This window comes from Populus alba, chromosome 5, assembly GCF_005239225.2.
Source record: "Populus alba chromosome 5, ASM523922v2, whole genome shotgun sequence".
NCBI classification, from domain to species: Eukaryota; Viridiplantae; Streptophyta; class Magnoliopsida; order Malpighiales; family Salicaceae; genus Populus; species Populus alba.
This window is the reverse complement of record NC_133288.1, coordinates 14,643,615-14,661,614: the sequence shown is the minus strand read 5'-3', so window position 1 is coordinate 14,661,614 and position 18,000 is coordinate 14,643,615. Positions and strand designations below refer to the sequence as shown.

The 18,000-nt window shown below is 31.1% G+C and overlaps 1 protein-coding gene across 1 annotated transcript; it reads left to right on the top strand.

The window, feature by feature from the left end:
- The first annotated feature begins 16,422 nt into the window (after nucleotides 1–16,422).
- Nucleotides 16,423–17,972, top strand: LOC118036715 (purine permease 3). The gene is made up of 2 exons (XM_035042513.2): nucleotides 16,423–17,213; nucleotides 17,485–17,972. Exons 1-2 carry the CDS (start codon nucleotides 16,497–16,499, stop codon nucleotides 17,836–17,838), a joined length of 1,071 nt encoding a protein of 356 aa, XP_034898404.1. The 5' UTR covers nucleotides 16,423–16,496; the 3' UTR covers nucleotides 17,839–17,972.
- Nucleotides 17,973–18,000: the final 28 nt, after the last annotated feature.

The following is an 18,000-nucleotide window of genomic DNA, read 5'->3' as shown; positions in this document are numbered from 1 at the left end:
ACCTATCCCAACATTGGTAAAATGTTTCTCCTGGTTTTTGAGTGAAAGTGATGATTTGTCTTTTGAAAGAATTTGTTCTGTGAGATGGAAAAAACTTCTTTAAAAATTGTTGTTGCATTTCATCCCAAGCACGAATGGATCCTGGTCTCAAATTTTGTAGCCATGTTTTAGCTTTATCTTTTAATGAAAAAGGAAAAAGCTTTAATCGAATGGTGTTCATGCTACAATTTGAGTCATTATAGGTATTACAGACCTCCTCAAATTCCCTTAAATGCAAGTATGGATTTTCTAAGTCTAAGCCATGAAAAGATGGTAAAAGTTGAATAATGCCTGGCTTAAAATTAAAATGAGATGCATCAGGAGGGAAAACTATGCATGAGGGTGCACTTGTTCTTGTGGGATTCATGTGGTCTCTAAGTGTTCTCATATGGTTATTCTCATTATGAAGTGATTGATTATCTTCTTCGGCCATATTTTCTGAAAATGATGAGGATACCCTACAAAGTCTACCACTTAATGTACGTGACCAAACTCTCATGCACGTGTAAGAAGAGAATAAAAGCAAGAAAAGAAAATAAAAGAAAAAGAAACAAAACAAAACAAAGGAAACAAAAATAGATAAAATGAAAAGTGAAAAGAGAAAATAAATTAAATATTATAATTTATACAAGAATTTACCTCCCCGGCAACGGCGCCAAAAACTTGACACGACCAAAAGCTTGATGTCTCTTCCCAAGTGCAGGAGTGTCGAAGTAATAAATAACCCGGCAAGACCGGGGTCGAACCACAGAGAGGTTAATTGTATAAATTATAAATAACAAGACAACAACAACAACAACAACAACAACAACAATAATAATACTCAGTACGTGGCGTTGTTATACCTGAGAATGATCTAAAGATCGGGTCACAGGTTTCCAGCCTATATACTGACTTTATGAAAAGATCAAAGATATATATTATATAATATAAACAGAATGTAAATAATAATAATAATAACAATGATAATAATAATAATAACAGAAGATGAAGAAATTAATGAGAACTTTGAGATAAAAGATTAACGTAAGGATTAAACAATGATAAAAACAAATGTCAAGGTTAGAGGATCCACTAATGGTACTTCAAACAAGTATAATATAAACTCTTATTACTCAATTGGAAACCACACATAAAGGAGGTTCCAATCAGATTATAAATTGTTAACATGATTACATTAGTTATCTTATTCGAATAAAGCTAATACTTGTAAATGTTGGCAGGCATTCATGATTATAACTTATGTTAACAACAAATCAAGTCCCTTTCATAGCTCAGGTGTCGGTTATACCATACAGTATGGGCTATGAAAGTACCAAGTATTTGTTGTACCAAGTGTTATACAACATAAATCTAGATTAACCATTTAACAAGCAAAGTATTAAAAGTGAACAAGATAACAAATATAAAACATGTTAGTATCCAACGTTAAGGTCCATATTAAGTTTATATTATACTTATTCTTACACCATTAGTGTACCCTTTTCACCTTGACATAATTAACTTAACTAAACATAATGAAAGAAAGAAACATAAATAAACAAGATAAGAACATAAATGAGAAAGAAGTTAACTAAGTAAAAGAAAGGAAATGAAGTGCATAAACTTGATATTAATGAAAGCAAGACATAAGCAATACAAAGAGAGAAAGCAAGAGCATGATCTTGATCTGGAAACCAAGATGCCTTAATACATGGTAAGTGCCTCCTTTTATAGGCCAAAATTTGGAACTATTGATTTGTTGACTAATTGATGAGTGGGTGGCCACATCTTGACTTTGGTGACAATCCTTATCTTCTTGTCTGAACAAAACGTCATTGCTAACATCATAATTTGCCCAGAATCCTCAGGAATGTTCTAGGAAATTGTCTCAGCTTTCCAACAAAAAAAAAGATGAGGTCATTTGGACTTCTAGAACTCAAGATATGGGCTGAACACTAAATAGTGTCTGGGCTGCAGGACAGCTTCGGACTTCTTCGTTGTTCCTTCAATTTGGACTTCAAAACGGCCTTATTAGATCTTGGGCTCCTCATGAAAGTTGTAGGCCTTTGTCTTACCTTTCCATCCATATAAAATGGACCTAAATCCAAGATCTAGAGCTCCAGATATGATCCAATTACCGAGCAATGTTCTGGTTTGGACTGCACCGGCATCTCTTTTCTAAGTTTGGCCATCTCTTTGTCCTTCCACTTTCAATACTTAAACTCATCAATCAATCCTTTTATTTATGTGATAGTCCTGCATTCAAAATGAGCATTTACCATAAATTAAGGTATCTTATAGTATCAAACTTGTTATTATAAAACATGCTTTAGTGAAGGAGTTATTGATACTTCAAGTGCAAAATGATGATATAAAACCTTGATAAACATGCACTTTTAAGTACTAATCAAAGGACTTGCAATATAGGTCAGTATATGTTGTATGAATTGTGGACTTCCTATTTGGTAAGGATTATTTTTCAAAAAGGATGTAGCAACTTGTTTTGGGAATTTCCTAGTTCTATGATTAGTACTTAAAAGTAAATTTTTATCAAGGTTTTATATCATCATTTTGCACTTTAAGTATCAATAATTCCTTAACTAGAGCATGTTTTATAATAACATATCAAATAATATAAGATATATTTAATTTATGGTAAATGTTCATCTTAAATGCAAACCCATCACATAAATAAAAGGATTGATTGATGAATTTAACTACTGAAATTAAGAAGAAAAGAGATGGCTAAGTTTAGAAAAGAGATGCTGGTTCAATTCAAACTAGAACACCACTCGGTTATTGGATCATAAATGGAGCTATAGAACTTGGATTTAGGTCTACTCTATATGGATGGAAAGCTAAAACATAGGCCTAAGACTTTCATGAGGAGTCCAAGATTCAAAAAGGTTGTTTTCAAGTTCAAATTGTAGCAACACGGAGAAGTCCGAATCTGTCCTACAGCTCAAACATTGTTCAGTGTTCAACCCATATCTCGAGTTCTAGAAGTTCAAATGCACCAATTCTTTTCCTTTTTTGTTGGAAAGTTGAGACAATTTCTTAGAACTTTTATGACAAAAATCTGTTCAAATTCTGATGTTAACAATGATATTTTGTTCAAACAAGAAGATAAGGATTGTCACAAAGTCAAGATGTGGCCACCCACTCAACAATTAGTCATCCAATCAGTAGTTTCAAATTTTGGCCTATGAAATAAGGTATTTGTCATGCATTTAGGCATCTTGGTTGTTCAGATCAAGATCTTGCTCTTGCTCTTTTTCTTTGTATTTTGTAATGTTCAAGTTTTATTCTATGTTATATTTTCATTAATCTCTTATTTATGCCTTTCATTTCCTTTACTATACTTATATAATCATGTTCTCCTCTTGTTTATTTATGTTTCTTTTCTTCATAATGTTTAGCTAAGTTTATTATGTCAAGGAGAAAAGGTCTCATTAATGGTGTTAGAATAGGTATAATATAAACTCAACATGGACTTCAATTTTTATATCCAAGAAAGTTTGTTATTAACATGTCTTATCTTTTTATCTTGATAATTCTTAATACCTTGCTTATTAAATGGTTAATCTAGATTTGTGTTGTATAACACTTGGTACAACAAATGCTTGCACTTTCATAACCAACCGTATGGTATAACCTACATCTATGCTATAAAAGATACTTGATTTGTTGTTAACACAAGTTAGCATCATGAATTCCTGACAATATTTAAAATTTTGGTGTTACTTAAATAAGATAATTAATATGATCATGTTAAAAATTTATAATGAACTATTAAGGATAAACCATCCGATTGGAACTTCCTTTGTGTGTGGTTTCCAGTTGATTAATAAAAAAAAGTTTATACTATACTTATTTCTAATACTATTAATGGATCATCTAACCTTGACATTTATTTTTATCACTATTGAATTCTCACATTAATCTTATATCTTAAAGTCCTCTTTAACTTATTATTATTATTATTATTATTATTATTATTATTTTATAATATATATAGCTAACCTCCCTGTGATTCGACCATGGTTTTGCTGGGTTATTTATTACTTCGACACTCCTACACTTGGGTGAAGGCATCAATCTTTTGGTCGTGTCATTCTATAAGGACCTTTAATGGGCTGCAATATAATTTTCAAGTGGGGCAAGGATTCATTAATGTTCCAAAATCTTGTTCTTACAAGAATTTCATATTCATCCTAGCTACATAAGAAAAGAAGAAGTAGTGGTATTTATTGATAATTAGCTTATAGGATCATTAGGCAAATAAAGACTTAAGACTTATGAGCTTTTTTTTTTTTTTTTTAAGCTACAACCCAAAGTTTGTTTGGGCTTAATTAATTTTTTTTTTCAATTAGGATTCAAGGATTGTTTAGATCATGGTTTGGGATTACTGATAAAGATTTTGGGTTAGTTTTTATAAGTAGGTCAATTAAGCCCATAAGGATGGATGATGCAACCATATTATTTGATAGTTTTACCCATATTTACCCAGTAGTTTTCCCATGTTTTGCATATAAAATGTCTTGATATTCTTTTTTTTTTAATGTTTTGAAGGCACTTTTGGATGTAAATTCAAAAATGAGTAAATTGAAAATAAAATTAAGACTATATTCCAACTCGTGTTGAATATTGTCAAATTTGATCTATGATCAATGTTTTATGCAGAACTTGAGTTGTAGAGGTAGAAATGAAGTAATTTCAATGGCATTAGAGAGTTAACATCCATAATTTTCTATACATATATGGCAAGAAAAAAAAAGTTTAGAGATCGTAACGTTGAGAGACAAGTCTTGTATTCTATAATTTTGACCTCTTCGTATCCTAATTTAAGCTTAATTTAACCACCAACAATACTATTTCATGGTGATCATTTTTCCCTTTTTTTTTTAAAGTTGATGGCTCAATATATGGTAATTTTCCAATATATTCGTATACTCCTAATTGAATCATTTTATGTTTAATAAATGTAAAGTTTTTAATCAATTATTTTGACAAGATTTTCAAGCTAAACTACCAGAATGAGTCACTTGCACATAAGATATATGAAAACCACCGATAAGGTTTCATTTATTAATAATTGGGACTTTTCGTTAAATTTAAAAACTGGCTGAAAAGGATGTGCAGTCATTATTGGTATGACATTCCTGTATCGTTGGGTAGTGAGAAAGAGCTGCAATATGCAACACTAATTGCATCCTCGTGATCCTCATTTTTGTTCCTAACAGTCAAAGAATGACGTTAAAAAGAGGGGTCCTTATCCCAGCAGTGGTGGAAGTCAACGCTAGTGAATAACAGTTTTCCAAACCCTAATAATATAACGAAGGGTCTTCTTGGCTACCTTTCTTTTCCTGCTTTGCTTTCCTCTCACAGACAGCCAATAATATCCTAATTTATACAGCTACATGCATACTCCAGCCGGTAGTTGACTTGTAGTTTCTGTATTTTTGGCAGATGTGGACTTGCAGCTTGATACAACGCGTAGGTAGGTTTGTTATTATTCCCTCCCGACATCTCCACACGGCATATATATATATATATATATATATATATAACCCTTCTTTTCCATCAACGATATAAAATCTGCCTTTTTGATCTTTTAGTTGTTTTTGTTCTATACAAAAGTTTGAAATATTTTTTTATCCTAAATTATTTAGAGTTTTTTTAGCTCTTAAGTATATTACAATAATTAATAGGATTAACGTATTTGTTAAACCAAAAAGATTAATTAAGAGCATTTAAAAAAGAAAGAGAGAACTTAACATAAAATTGACAAATACAAATAGAAAGACTGATGAAATTTTTCTATTAATATATTATGATAACATTTACTGATCGAATTTTTCATCATTAAATTCATCAGTAAACACTAATAAGAATATTTTTATGGTATATACCAAGAAAATCACAGTGAAAAAGATAGAATTAAAAAAAGCCAAACAATTTGACGACATGTAGGTTTACACATGACATTACCAACGGAATTAACCTAACAGTAAAATTCATCCATAATTATGCCTACAGAAAACTTTCTTTAGTATATACCGATGACGTTACAAAGTGTATTACAATGGGGTTCAAGAAGGAAAATTGTACGGTGGCATGACATTTCCACCGACCAAAACACCGATAGAATAATTTTATCGGTCAATCCATATGTAATATTTAATTTATGACCTGACACTCTCTCCTCTCCTCCTCTCTCATTTCTACTTTTTCCTTGTGTATTTTTTTCTACAACAAACAAGCACCCCCCCATCTTAACACAATTCAACCTCCCATAAAAATTCAGCCACAACAACACTCGATTTGATATGAACCTCGTGATCACATAGTCACACAACCCACAATCAAGATTGAAATCTGATCTCATGAAGCTCAAATATGTATAATAAGAGTGTGACACAATGAGAACTTACCTCAAGGCACCAACAATATTAGGATAAAGTAAAATGGCACCATGAAGCCAGTTAATATTTGATAAGTCAAATTCAGTAATTTTAAGAACTAAAGAATGCAAGAATCACTTTCACATTATTAAAACTTCAAAATTCAAAGGTAATATTCATCAAAGGCTGTCAAAATTTAGGTTACATGTGTTTAAATAGTTCTGAAAAATTATCTTAATAGATCTACCTTTATGAGCTGAACTGACCTAAAAATCCTAAACTGAAAAGCCCATAATCTGATCCCAACAAGCCTTGAATCCTAATTGAAAACAAAGAATTAATTAAGCTCAAACAAGCCTTGGGTTGTAGCTAACAAAAATAAAAATAAAGTTTACAAGTCCTAAATCTTTATCTGCTCAATGATCCTAGAAATTAAGATGTCATTAAATACCACAACCCTTCTTTCCTTGTGTAGCTATGATGAATAAGGAATCCTTGTAAGAAAAGGATTTTAAAACATTAATGAATCCTTGCCACACTTAGAAACTATGTTGCAACTCATTAAAGATCCTTGTAGAACTAGGAGATTTCCAAAACAAGTTGTCATATCCTCCTTATAGGAAAAGGATCTTTGTCAAATAGGATGTTCACAAGTCAAAAGGAAGTAAATAACAAAATTCATATAGCTTGTTCTGACCTATATCATAAATCCTCCCAAAACTCTGATTCCCCTAAAAGTTTACTCTATAATAGACAAATACATTTGGAATCTTCTGATAAAGTTTCAACTCAATTCAATGATTGGATTTGGAGTTATGCTCAATGACATAAAACTGGATGGTAGGAAATTTTACGCTGAAATTCAAATATGACATTGCTTGGATCGTATCATGATTTGTCAACATTCATGTTTTGATTCAAATTTTATTGAGGATTGTCCACCTTAAGTAAGAAAATCTAGCCTTTTCATTTGAGCACAATTTTAAAATGTAAATTTTTTTATATATTTTTGTAATATATGTATTGAATGTTGTTTGTAGCTCCAGCGAACATGCACAAGTTGATGAAGATTATGATAGCGATGAAATCAATGTAGAAGATTGTGATGAAGAAGACGATAAATCAATTAAAGAAGAAGATGATAGTTCTAATTAATTTTCAAAACACAAAAGTGTAATGCGTGCAACTATAATACAATATTTATGGAAGAAATTCACTTTAAAGTAATGACAATAATGTTAATTTATTATTGAATTACAAGAAAATATTTATTTTATTATTGTAATGTGAATTAATGTTATTGTGTTGTGTGTGCAACTATCAATTTAAGTATTTGCAGGATGAACAAAAGGGGAATACAGATACAATCTGACATCAGACACTATTTCACACTGATGGAAATACTGATGGGTTGTGTCTGTTAGTATATTACAGAGGCGATGCATATTATTCCTCCTATCTCTGACACTATTTATGGTGTTCATTACACACAAGTACATGGACAAGTTGTGTCCATCGGTATGTTCTAAAAGCGATGGGAATTGTTCCCTTTCTCCCTAACATTGTTCATGATGTTTATTACACATGGGTATACTGATGGATATAGCTCGTCGGTATATTACAAAGGCAATGATTCCAATTAATGGCCTTATTTTTTCCAATGAAATCATCGACCAATGCACTAACAATGAACGCACTTAATTACTGAGTCACATGATTATTATAGGTTTCCCAACATAATCATCGACGGAATGGAAATTCCAACATGCTAGTAATTAATGCATTTTTAATTGTTTATTGTGTACTCTGTTACCGATGGAATAATGGATGAAATTAAATTGAAGGGGTTTTTAGAATTTTTAATGTAAATAGAAAATTTCAATTTGACTTTATAGATAAAATCACCAATAAAATACTATGAATAATAATATTTAATTGCTCATCAGGAATTTCATTCATAAAACCTAATATAAAAGCTACACGGCTGCAACAAACTCAATTCTTTGTTCTCTCTTATTCTCTAGGCTTAAACTCAATTCTTCTCTCTTATTCTCTTTAGTCTACTCTTCTCCTGTGTCTCTCAAACATCAAGGCTAGAAATTAAACTTCTTTTCTCCCAACACAATCAATAAGTAGCTGTGCATTAATTTTTTTTTAAGTATTTTCTTCTTATTCTTCTCTTTTTTTATAACAATGTATTTTTTTTTGTTTATTTTTGTATCACACCTAGTTCAACTCTAAAATTAAGCATGCTATTAAAGTAAGAATTTTTTATTCCTTATCCATTATTTGTTTTTGCATTGTTTTTTCTTTTTTTTCTTTTTTTTTTGTTCAATTATTTGTTCTTAATAATTTTATGAATTAATAGTTGTGTTGGATCTTACTTGTTATTGAAATAATTTTTCATTATTTTTTTGAATTTTAGTTATTTTTTCAAATTTGTTCTTCAATTTCAATTAAATGTATAAGATTAATTTTAATTGTTATTTTTTATTTTATTCCATTTAGAATATTTTTTGTGAATTTAGGATAACAAGTATTACCATTTAGAAATAATTGTGTTCAAATGTAGTTGCTATTGAAATAATTGTTTCACTATTTTGATCAATCATTTTAGTTATTTTTATTTATTTATTTGTATTGTTAATATTTAATTAAATGTGTAATATTAATTTAATTATTATATTGTATGTATTCCATTTAAAATAAATTATTGTAAATTTAGGTTTAAAAATATTATCACAGCAAATGAGAATTTTCTATGAAATTGAATTATTCAAAATTGTTGGTAGAAACAAAATCAACTAGTTTTGTGGTATATATGTTGTGCAGGATAAAACGAATTTAGGTTGCTTCCCGTATAGGGAAGTTGCTACCAATTTTATTTTTTAAAATTATAGAAATTGTTTATTTTTTTCATAAATTTATATAGATGCCTAGCAGAAAACCAATTGCACATCATGAGGATAGGATCGTTACAAGTTCCTCTAGTAGTGATAATGACAACCACGATTCATTTGGTGTTGACTAAGAGGCACTTGAGGCACAGTTATCGATTCACGATGTTGTGTTGTCGAGTGCGATGTTGTAATGTAAAGGCAAGATCCCTTCATAATAGAATCCATTCACCCAAGACATTATTTATTGATAAAATTTTCAACTCAATAATAAAATTGATAAAATAAAAAATGAACATATTACATAAGACATTATTTATTCCATTACATAACACCCAAGTCACAAATTCAATTTCAATTTCAACGAATTAAAAACAAATATAATATTTCAAAATCTCAAACAAACACTAACATGTAAAAAATCATACATTTATACAACAATTTTCCTTGGAGAAAAAGCTATAAAACAAGTAAACACATAAACATACTACATATACAACATAAAAATACCAAAACATTTTAAAAAGGAGTTATAAAAAAAAATTGATAGTTTTGCATACTTGATGTGAGGAATCCTACAAAATATTAAATCAGAATAAGGAAGTAGACAGATTGAGTGTTGGTATGGCTGAATTTATGATGATAAGAGTTTGATTTATGATAAAATGGGGGGGGTGTAGGATCCCACATCGAAAGCGAGCATTCAAAGCCAGGGCCTTATAAGTGCAGGCTCACCTTGACTAGTAAGACGCGTTTTGGGGTCACGCGTGGCTGCCAAGAATAAAACCGTGAGGGGGACCTAGGTGGAAGCCCTGGATTTGGGTGGACTGGGAGGCCCAAAGCGGACAATATCTTGCTAGTGAGGTGGGGTGTTACATTTGGTATCAGAGCCGAGGACGGCTTGTCTTAAGGTGGGGGGATTGTAGGATCCCACATCGGAAGCGAGCGTCCAAAGCCAAGGCCTTATAAGTTCATACTCACCTTGACTAGTAAGACGCGTTTTGGGGTCACGCGTGGCTGCCAAGAACAAAACCGTGAGGGGGACCTGGGTGGAAGCCCTGGATTTGGGTGGATTGGGAGGCTCAAAACGAACAATATCTTACTAGTGAGGTGGGGTGTTACAAGGGGGGTTGCAGTTATTTGTAAGAAAAATAAAGGAAGAAGAAACAATGGGGAGAGGGAGAGGGGGATCGCTCACTAGATTATAAATTCAATATTATTGACAAATTTACAAATAGATAACATTAAAATTTATTGCACATGAAATGCATTTCACTCGTACTTATATGTTCACTAACTATAATGGGGACATCTTAATGAATTTATTTATTTTAAAAATGAGGGTAAATTAAGAAAATGAGTTGCCACCTAATCTTATGGTTACTAGGAATCTTAACTAATCTTCAAAAATATTTTTTGTAAGGGTCTAGTTAGATTAAAGACGAGATAAAAATCATCCTGATATATCATACTTAAGATAAGTTGCATTATTGTTTAAATTTATAATAAAAACACCTATTATACATTCATGCTAATATTTTGCATAAACAAAATACATATATATCTTATAGGTAAAACATTTTAGGATAGTGATTTGTGATTTTGACTTTATAATGAAGCCTAATCCACACTTTTGTTTTTTGTTTTAAGAGCAAGATTTGGGATGATAACTAATAGAGACTCGCATTTTGAATTATGTCCTTTAATTACCCAACTTAAATTAACCCTTTATAAATTAATTATTTTACCAAGCATATCCATTATAAATAATTGCAAATATTTCAACTATCTCAATTGATATAAGCAAATAAAAGAAAGAGGACCATGAATACATTGTGGACTTTTTTTTTCTATTATTTTCCATAATCTCCCATTATTTGTTTGTCCTTAATCACCTTGGTCCCTTGTTTTTCTCTCTTATTACTTCACTCCTTAAACTCTTTTTTCTTTTTTTTTTTTATCATCATGAATTAAATTAAATTCCAAAGATTAAATTGGAATTTTACTCTAACAAGCACAACTTTTAATTCAACTATTGCATTTGGCTAAGCTTTTACCAAAAAATTCTAGAGGTTTTGTTTTATATTGATTTAAAATTTTAGGTCAATTAGGGTTCAAAAAGACATTGCAATATAGGCTAAAAGTTGTTGTGCATGTTTTGCTATTTGTTTTCTTATGATTTGTGACTTCTTATTTAACAATGATTCTTTTTTTTACAAGGACAATATAGGTAGCAACAATTGGTATTATTTTGGCAAGGGTTTCTAAGTCAACAATTTTTATTTTTTTTTGTGGATTTTCTCTTTGGCAATGTTTTCTTATCATTCAATGACATTAGAGACAATTTTGAGCATATATTTTCTAATGTATAATTTTATATTGACAAACATATTTTTCAATTCAACTATTGGATCGGCTGATATTTTTCCATATGATTCCAAAAACCTTATTTTATATTTGGTTCAAATTTTATAGTGACCAGACATTGGGAAGGCCTTGCAATAAGGTCTATAAGATACTATATGAGTGTTCCTAGTTGATTTAGGTTTTTTTATAGACTTTAATTTTAGAATAATCTATGATTTATGGGAGAGGAAATTATCTTAAATTGGATCTTCATTAAACAAATGCAACTTATCAAAGAATAAAGTTTCATGATGTCTTTTTCATTCACGTCTCTTTATAGTAATTAGGCGTGGGTTTGGTTTATACAATGTTGGTGCATCGATATAGATTATCATTATTTCTAGCTCAATCACAAGTCTATATTTAGCTTTCTTGTGAAAAAGTCAATTTGACTATAGGTTTTTTGATCTTTTTATCCACGGAGTTTGCATCAGCTGGTATTAGAGCAAGGCTCTAAAATCAAGTTATATTATTTTATATTTTATTTTTCATGTTATTTCATCGTTGTTGTCATCTAAAACCTATTTGCAAAACAACTTAAAAAAAAATGCATACTAATTGCGATTTGGTTGTCTATAATTAAAAAAAGAAAGATCTAAGAAATCACACACACACACACACACACACACACACACACATATAGGGTTTAGGTAGCAAAACTTAGGGTTTTTCCACAAAACTTGGATTTGGCAACTCAAATCTAAATTTTTTTATTATTAGGATAAATTATTGTCATATTTTAATGTTTTCTGTTATTTAGGTATATTTTGTTGGGTTATTGCCAAAAGTTTAAAAACAATTCATAACAGGTAGTTTTGCACCCATATTCTCTTCATTGTTAAGTTTCGGCTAAGTCAAAGAAATAAAAATTAGTTTCTTTGCTTAGTTAGGTTTTTTAAGTCTTATTTCATTAGTTCTTTTATTTTTCTAATTTTTTTCATGTCTTCATATCATTCATATTTTACACAAATTTGTTTTTCTATTCGTGATTTTGTATTCATGGTTTTGTATTGATAATTTTTATTTTTTTATTGCTTCTTGAGTCTTTATAATATTTTAGAATGCATTATTAAGTGGTTAATTGTTTTGATTTGCTATTAATTAGTTTCTTAAAGAACTGAAATTGTTTGGATTTAGTGGTAAAAGACGAAATATGAGCTTATTATAGTGAAAAGTCAAATTTATATAAACACAAAGGGGTGTGACATCTATTGAGTGTAAGCACGTGGGGAAGTGTGTGAGGATATTTTTTCTTACTACTAAGATGATGTCTTTCAAAGATGATACATCCCTACCAAGAGAGAGGAAAAACCAAGATTTCATGTTACAAATCATGGAAGAGCAAGTTGACAGGATGAATATGAGATTTGATGAGCGGTTTGAATAGGACAATAAAGAGATGATAAATTGTAAAAGAATCTTAAAGGGCTCCTAATGCTAGGAGGCAAGAGCTTCAAAAACTAATGGTGAAAGGACTTTTATGAACTTTACAAAGGAGTGTGTAAGAAATTACATTATTATTTGAATAAACAAGAAACCTAATTTATGATTAGGAAGCTTCATATTAGCACTAGTAGGATGCAAAATGATGGAGAGAAGTTGTGCACCAAAAAGATGCAAAACAAAAGAGAGAGGTTGTTATATTCATATAGTGTTGTTGTAGGTAAAAAATAGCAAAACGAAAAAAAGAGCGATGAATTCTTAAATAAGAGGATAATAAAGTGGGTGTTATTGTTGCTCTGGATCTTACCATTGTTTCTATAGTGATTTGAGAAAGAATCCTTTAAAAGAGAGGAGAAATGATACGATCCATGCAAGGGTTGGACAATTAGATTCATTTTTTGGCTTAATATTTTATAATGTGTAATTTTACTCTAACAAGTATAACACTCAATTTGACCATTGGATTGAGCTGACATTTTTCTAAAAGCTTTTAATGGTCTTGTTTTATATTGTATTAAAATTATAGATTGATCATAATTCATAAAGGCATCATGGTACATGCTAGAAGTTTCTATACAAGTTTTGCTACTAGTTTCCTCATGATTATTAACTTTTTATTTAGCAAGGATTCCTTTTTTACAAGGACAATATAGGTGGCAATGGTTCATTCTATAAGAACTTAGCCTCTGATTCTTTTATTAACTTTTTGTTGAAGATTTTTTCTTAAGTAACTTCTGGGAATCCTTAGTTAAGGGGTCTAGTGTTAATCATTACTTCTTATTGAGTAACCTCTATCAGATGTGAATGAGATCCAAGTGCAATGTTAGAAGTTTTAGGAGTTATAGGAATGTGTTGTGATGTGCACATTTCCAAAGAATTATCTTTATTTGAGGGCCCTTCACAAGATGGCCTAGTTTAAAGGTTCTGTTCAAGCAAACCAATGATCCTACCTATCTCACTTCTTATAAATTACATATCCTTCTAGTAATTTTTCTCTAAAATAGCTTTTCTTTCATCTTCCATGACTTCAAGGAGATTGAGCTTTCAAAATATTGTTTCTGTTTATTTTCTTTTCCCCTTGTAGAAACTCAAAAATGTAATTTATGAATATGGATATTCATAAAAACAAATATAATTTATTGGATATGATTATGTAGGTAAACACCTTACGGAAACAATTATAGCATTATATGAGAGTAGGTTAGCTAACATATTGGTCTAAAAAAGATCCCTCATTGCTTAGGAAGCAAACCCTTAAAGGTTGCCCCTAAGACCTACAAAGAACAAAACATATAGATCAGGGAAATCCATATTCACTACTAATCATACTTTGTAAACTTTTTCTGAGAGTTTAAGGTTTCATAAGTACTAGCCCAGGGGAAAACCCATCGGGATACCACTAATTCCCCATATGTTAACTTAGGCAAAATATGTGTAAAATAAAGTGTCATGTAATAAAGGCATAGGTATAAACTAATATTCAATTCAAAAAATGATGCATGAGATTAATAAAGATGAATGATCTATGAAATACGACATAAAGAGTCATATATACAAGAACATTATAACATGCAAATAACAAATAATAAACACATATTAATTAGTTTAGGCAAAAAGCATAAAATATGTACAAAGCATGTCAAGGATATCATCACAAAATCAAACAATCAAAGTTTAGCTCTAAATTATCAATGAAGTTGCCATTTTGTTGTTGAGGACATCTTGGCGATCTTAATGATTTTAAGAATGGGTTTAAATAAGAAAATGAGTTTCCTAGTTTTATAGTTATTATGAACCCTAACTAGTCTTCAGATATTTTTGGGTAAGGAGTTGGTTGTACTAAAAGGAAGATGAAAATTAACTTAAAACATCATACTAAGATAAGTTACATTGTTGTTTAATTTTATAATAAAAATACCTATTTTGCCTAAACTAAATATGTATGTTTATTTAGAAGTAAGAATTCCTAGGATAGTGATTTGGAATTTTAGCTTGACAACAAAGCCCAATCCATGTTTTTTTTTTTCTTGTTTTGGGGCAGGATTTGAAATAACAATTAATAGAGACTCGAGTTTTAAATTATTTTCTTTAATTACCCAATTTATATTAACCCTATGTAAATTAATTATTTTACCAAGTATATTTGTTATAAATAACCGCAAATATTTTAACCAACTTAATTGATATAAACGAATAAATTGAACATGAAAAGAAAGAAAATGTACATTGTGAATTTATTAAAAACAACATACACATCAACATACATTTGCCATTCAAAATTTAGCAAAACAATTCACAAAATTTTTTTGAACAACAAATAAATCACATATGGTATTAAAATTAAGCTTTTTGATTCATTAGAGTTGGTTGGATTTGGACGGGAGAGAATGGAAGTTGAACCGAAAAAGGTGTTGCAAAATAATAGTATAAGTGAGTGTATTACACGTATAGGACGACCAATATGTGGTGCGGTGCTTTTTTATCACACACTGTTAAGTCTTGGGGTGCATGGACCATACTGCATGGTAGACAACTTCTTCCTCTTCTTGTTGGTGGTAGCGGTGTAAACGACCCCCTCTTGAGATGGAAGATCGACAGTTAAGAAGTTTAAGTCTACTGCTAGAAAATTTGGATTGCCATTGTTTTTTTATTCTTTTTCTTGTGCTAAGATTTTATCTTCTTGACTTCTCTTTTCTAAATCTTTTGTTTGGCTAGACTTTTTTCAAGAGTCATTATTTTCAATCTCTATGTGTATCCTTTCTTTGTCTGAATACCCTCTATTTATAATGTTTGTAATCCCTATAAATTAGGAAAAACTAAAACTAAAAAAAATAATGTTAGCAATTATATTGATTCCTTTTTTACCACGGATTCTTAATTAATTAAACTTTGTTTTCTTAATATGTAAAATCTCTTTCATTAATTTTCTAATTTTGTTTGATACTATTTATTTTTCTTTTTCTCTTTTACATAATCTTCCTTTATATTCTTAGTTCCTAATCACCTTAGTCCCTTTTTTTTCTTCTTATTTCACTTTATAAACTCTTTTGTTTTTTTCATCGTCATAAATTAAATAAAATTCTAAAATTTAAATTGGACTACAAATATAATTTTTGAAAAACAAGAGAAAAATTGGGGTAAAAGAGTTGTTATTCACGACGTCCATTACTAACAATATCTACACTTTGCCGTCTTCGACGACCACAAAGACTTGCTTTCTCAATATATATAGAACCAACACATTCATTTTGTTTGTTATATTGTTGGTCCTATATAGGAGCGCAATTTGTACTCACGGTGGTACAATTTCTCATCTTTATTCATCATGGAGACCAGAGAAGAGACTCCAGGGAAAACAACCATGAAAAAAGCCCTTCTCATCTTAAACTGCCTCATACTATCCATAGGAAACTGTGGTGGTCCTCTAATAATGCGCCTCTACTTCATCCATGGAGGCAAACGTATTTGGCTCTCTGCCTGGCTTGAAACGGGCGGTTGGCCCATCATTCTAATCCCCCTTGCCTTCTCCTACTTTCACCGCCGTGCAACCGATCCCACCACTAAACTCTTTTATATGAAACCTCCTTTGTTCATTGCTGCCGCCATCATTGGTGTCATTACTGGTCTGGATGACTATCTTTACGCTTATGGTGTAGCCCGTCTTCCTGTTTCAACCTCTTCTCTGATTATTGCAACACAGTTAGCTTTCACAGCTGGTTTTGCTTTCCTTCTAGTCAAAAAAAAGTTCACTTCTTATTCAATAAACGCTGTTGTTTTATTGACGGTGGGGGCTGGAGTGTTGGCTATGCATACAGGTAGTGACAAGCCTGCTCATGAATCGAGTAGAGAGTATATACTGGGTTTTATCATGACGCTTGTAGCTGCCGCTCTGTACGGCTTTATCTTGCCGTTGGTGGAATTGACATACAGGAAGTCCAGGCAGGAAATGAACTACACGCTTGTGATGGAGATTCAGATGATTATGTGTTTGCTTGCTACTGTCTTTTGTACCGTAGGGATGCTCATCAACAAAGACTTCCAGGTTGGTTTTTCTAAAATATCATCCATGTAATTGCCGTCTCTCTTGGCGGCCAAGGTATAGACAACGAGGAGAATTGGTCAGCGAATAAGAAGCTGCTGGAATCTTGCTTTATAGTCTGTATATTCAGAATATATTATTGCAAAATTCATCATATAGAATCATGATAAAATAAGAATTTTCATGGCAGGTGTTCGAGTAGTTTAGCCAATCCATGTGCTTTTTTTTTTTTTAATCCGTTATATGGATGTCACTCGAGGTATGTCTCTTACAGGCGATTCCAAGAGAAGCAAGAAACTCTGAGCTGGGAGAAGTCAAGTATTACCTAGTGCTGGTGTGGAGTGCAATTATCTGGCAGTGTTTCTTCTTGGGAGCCATAGGAGTCATCTTTTGTGCCTCCTCTTTGCTATCCGGTATTCTAATCTCTGTTTTCCTTCCGGTCACTGAAATCCTTGCAGTTATTTTCTTCCAAGAGAAATTTCAAGCAGAAAAGGGTGTCGCTCTTGTACTCTCGCTTTGGGGCTTTGTTTCTTACTTCTATGGTGAGATGAAAGAAAACAAGAAAAAGAAACTAGCTGCTCCAGAAACTTCGATGGATCCAAGTAATAATCCGGTAGGAAATGTTTGAGCATTTGTTGCAACAGTGCTGTAATTGCCAAGTTTTTTTTTAAAACGCCATTCATGTTCATCGCAATGAGAGCCTTCATTTCGGTTCTCACTTCTTCAAATTTCAGACTCCATATATATATTAACTTGAACAAAGGAACTGTCAATAATCAACTCTATATAT

What these genes read in the sequence shown, in the direction of transcription:
- LOC118036715 (XM_035042513.2), top strand. Translation starts at nt 16,497, where the DNA reads ATGGAGACCAGAGAAGAGACTCCAGGGAAAACAACCATGAAAAAAGCC. An exon ending in TCATCAACAAAGACTTCCAG is followed by an intron (nt 17,214 to 17,484) that starts GTTGGTTTTTCT and finishes TGTCTCTTACAG; the next exon opens with GCGATTCCAAGAGAAGCAAG.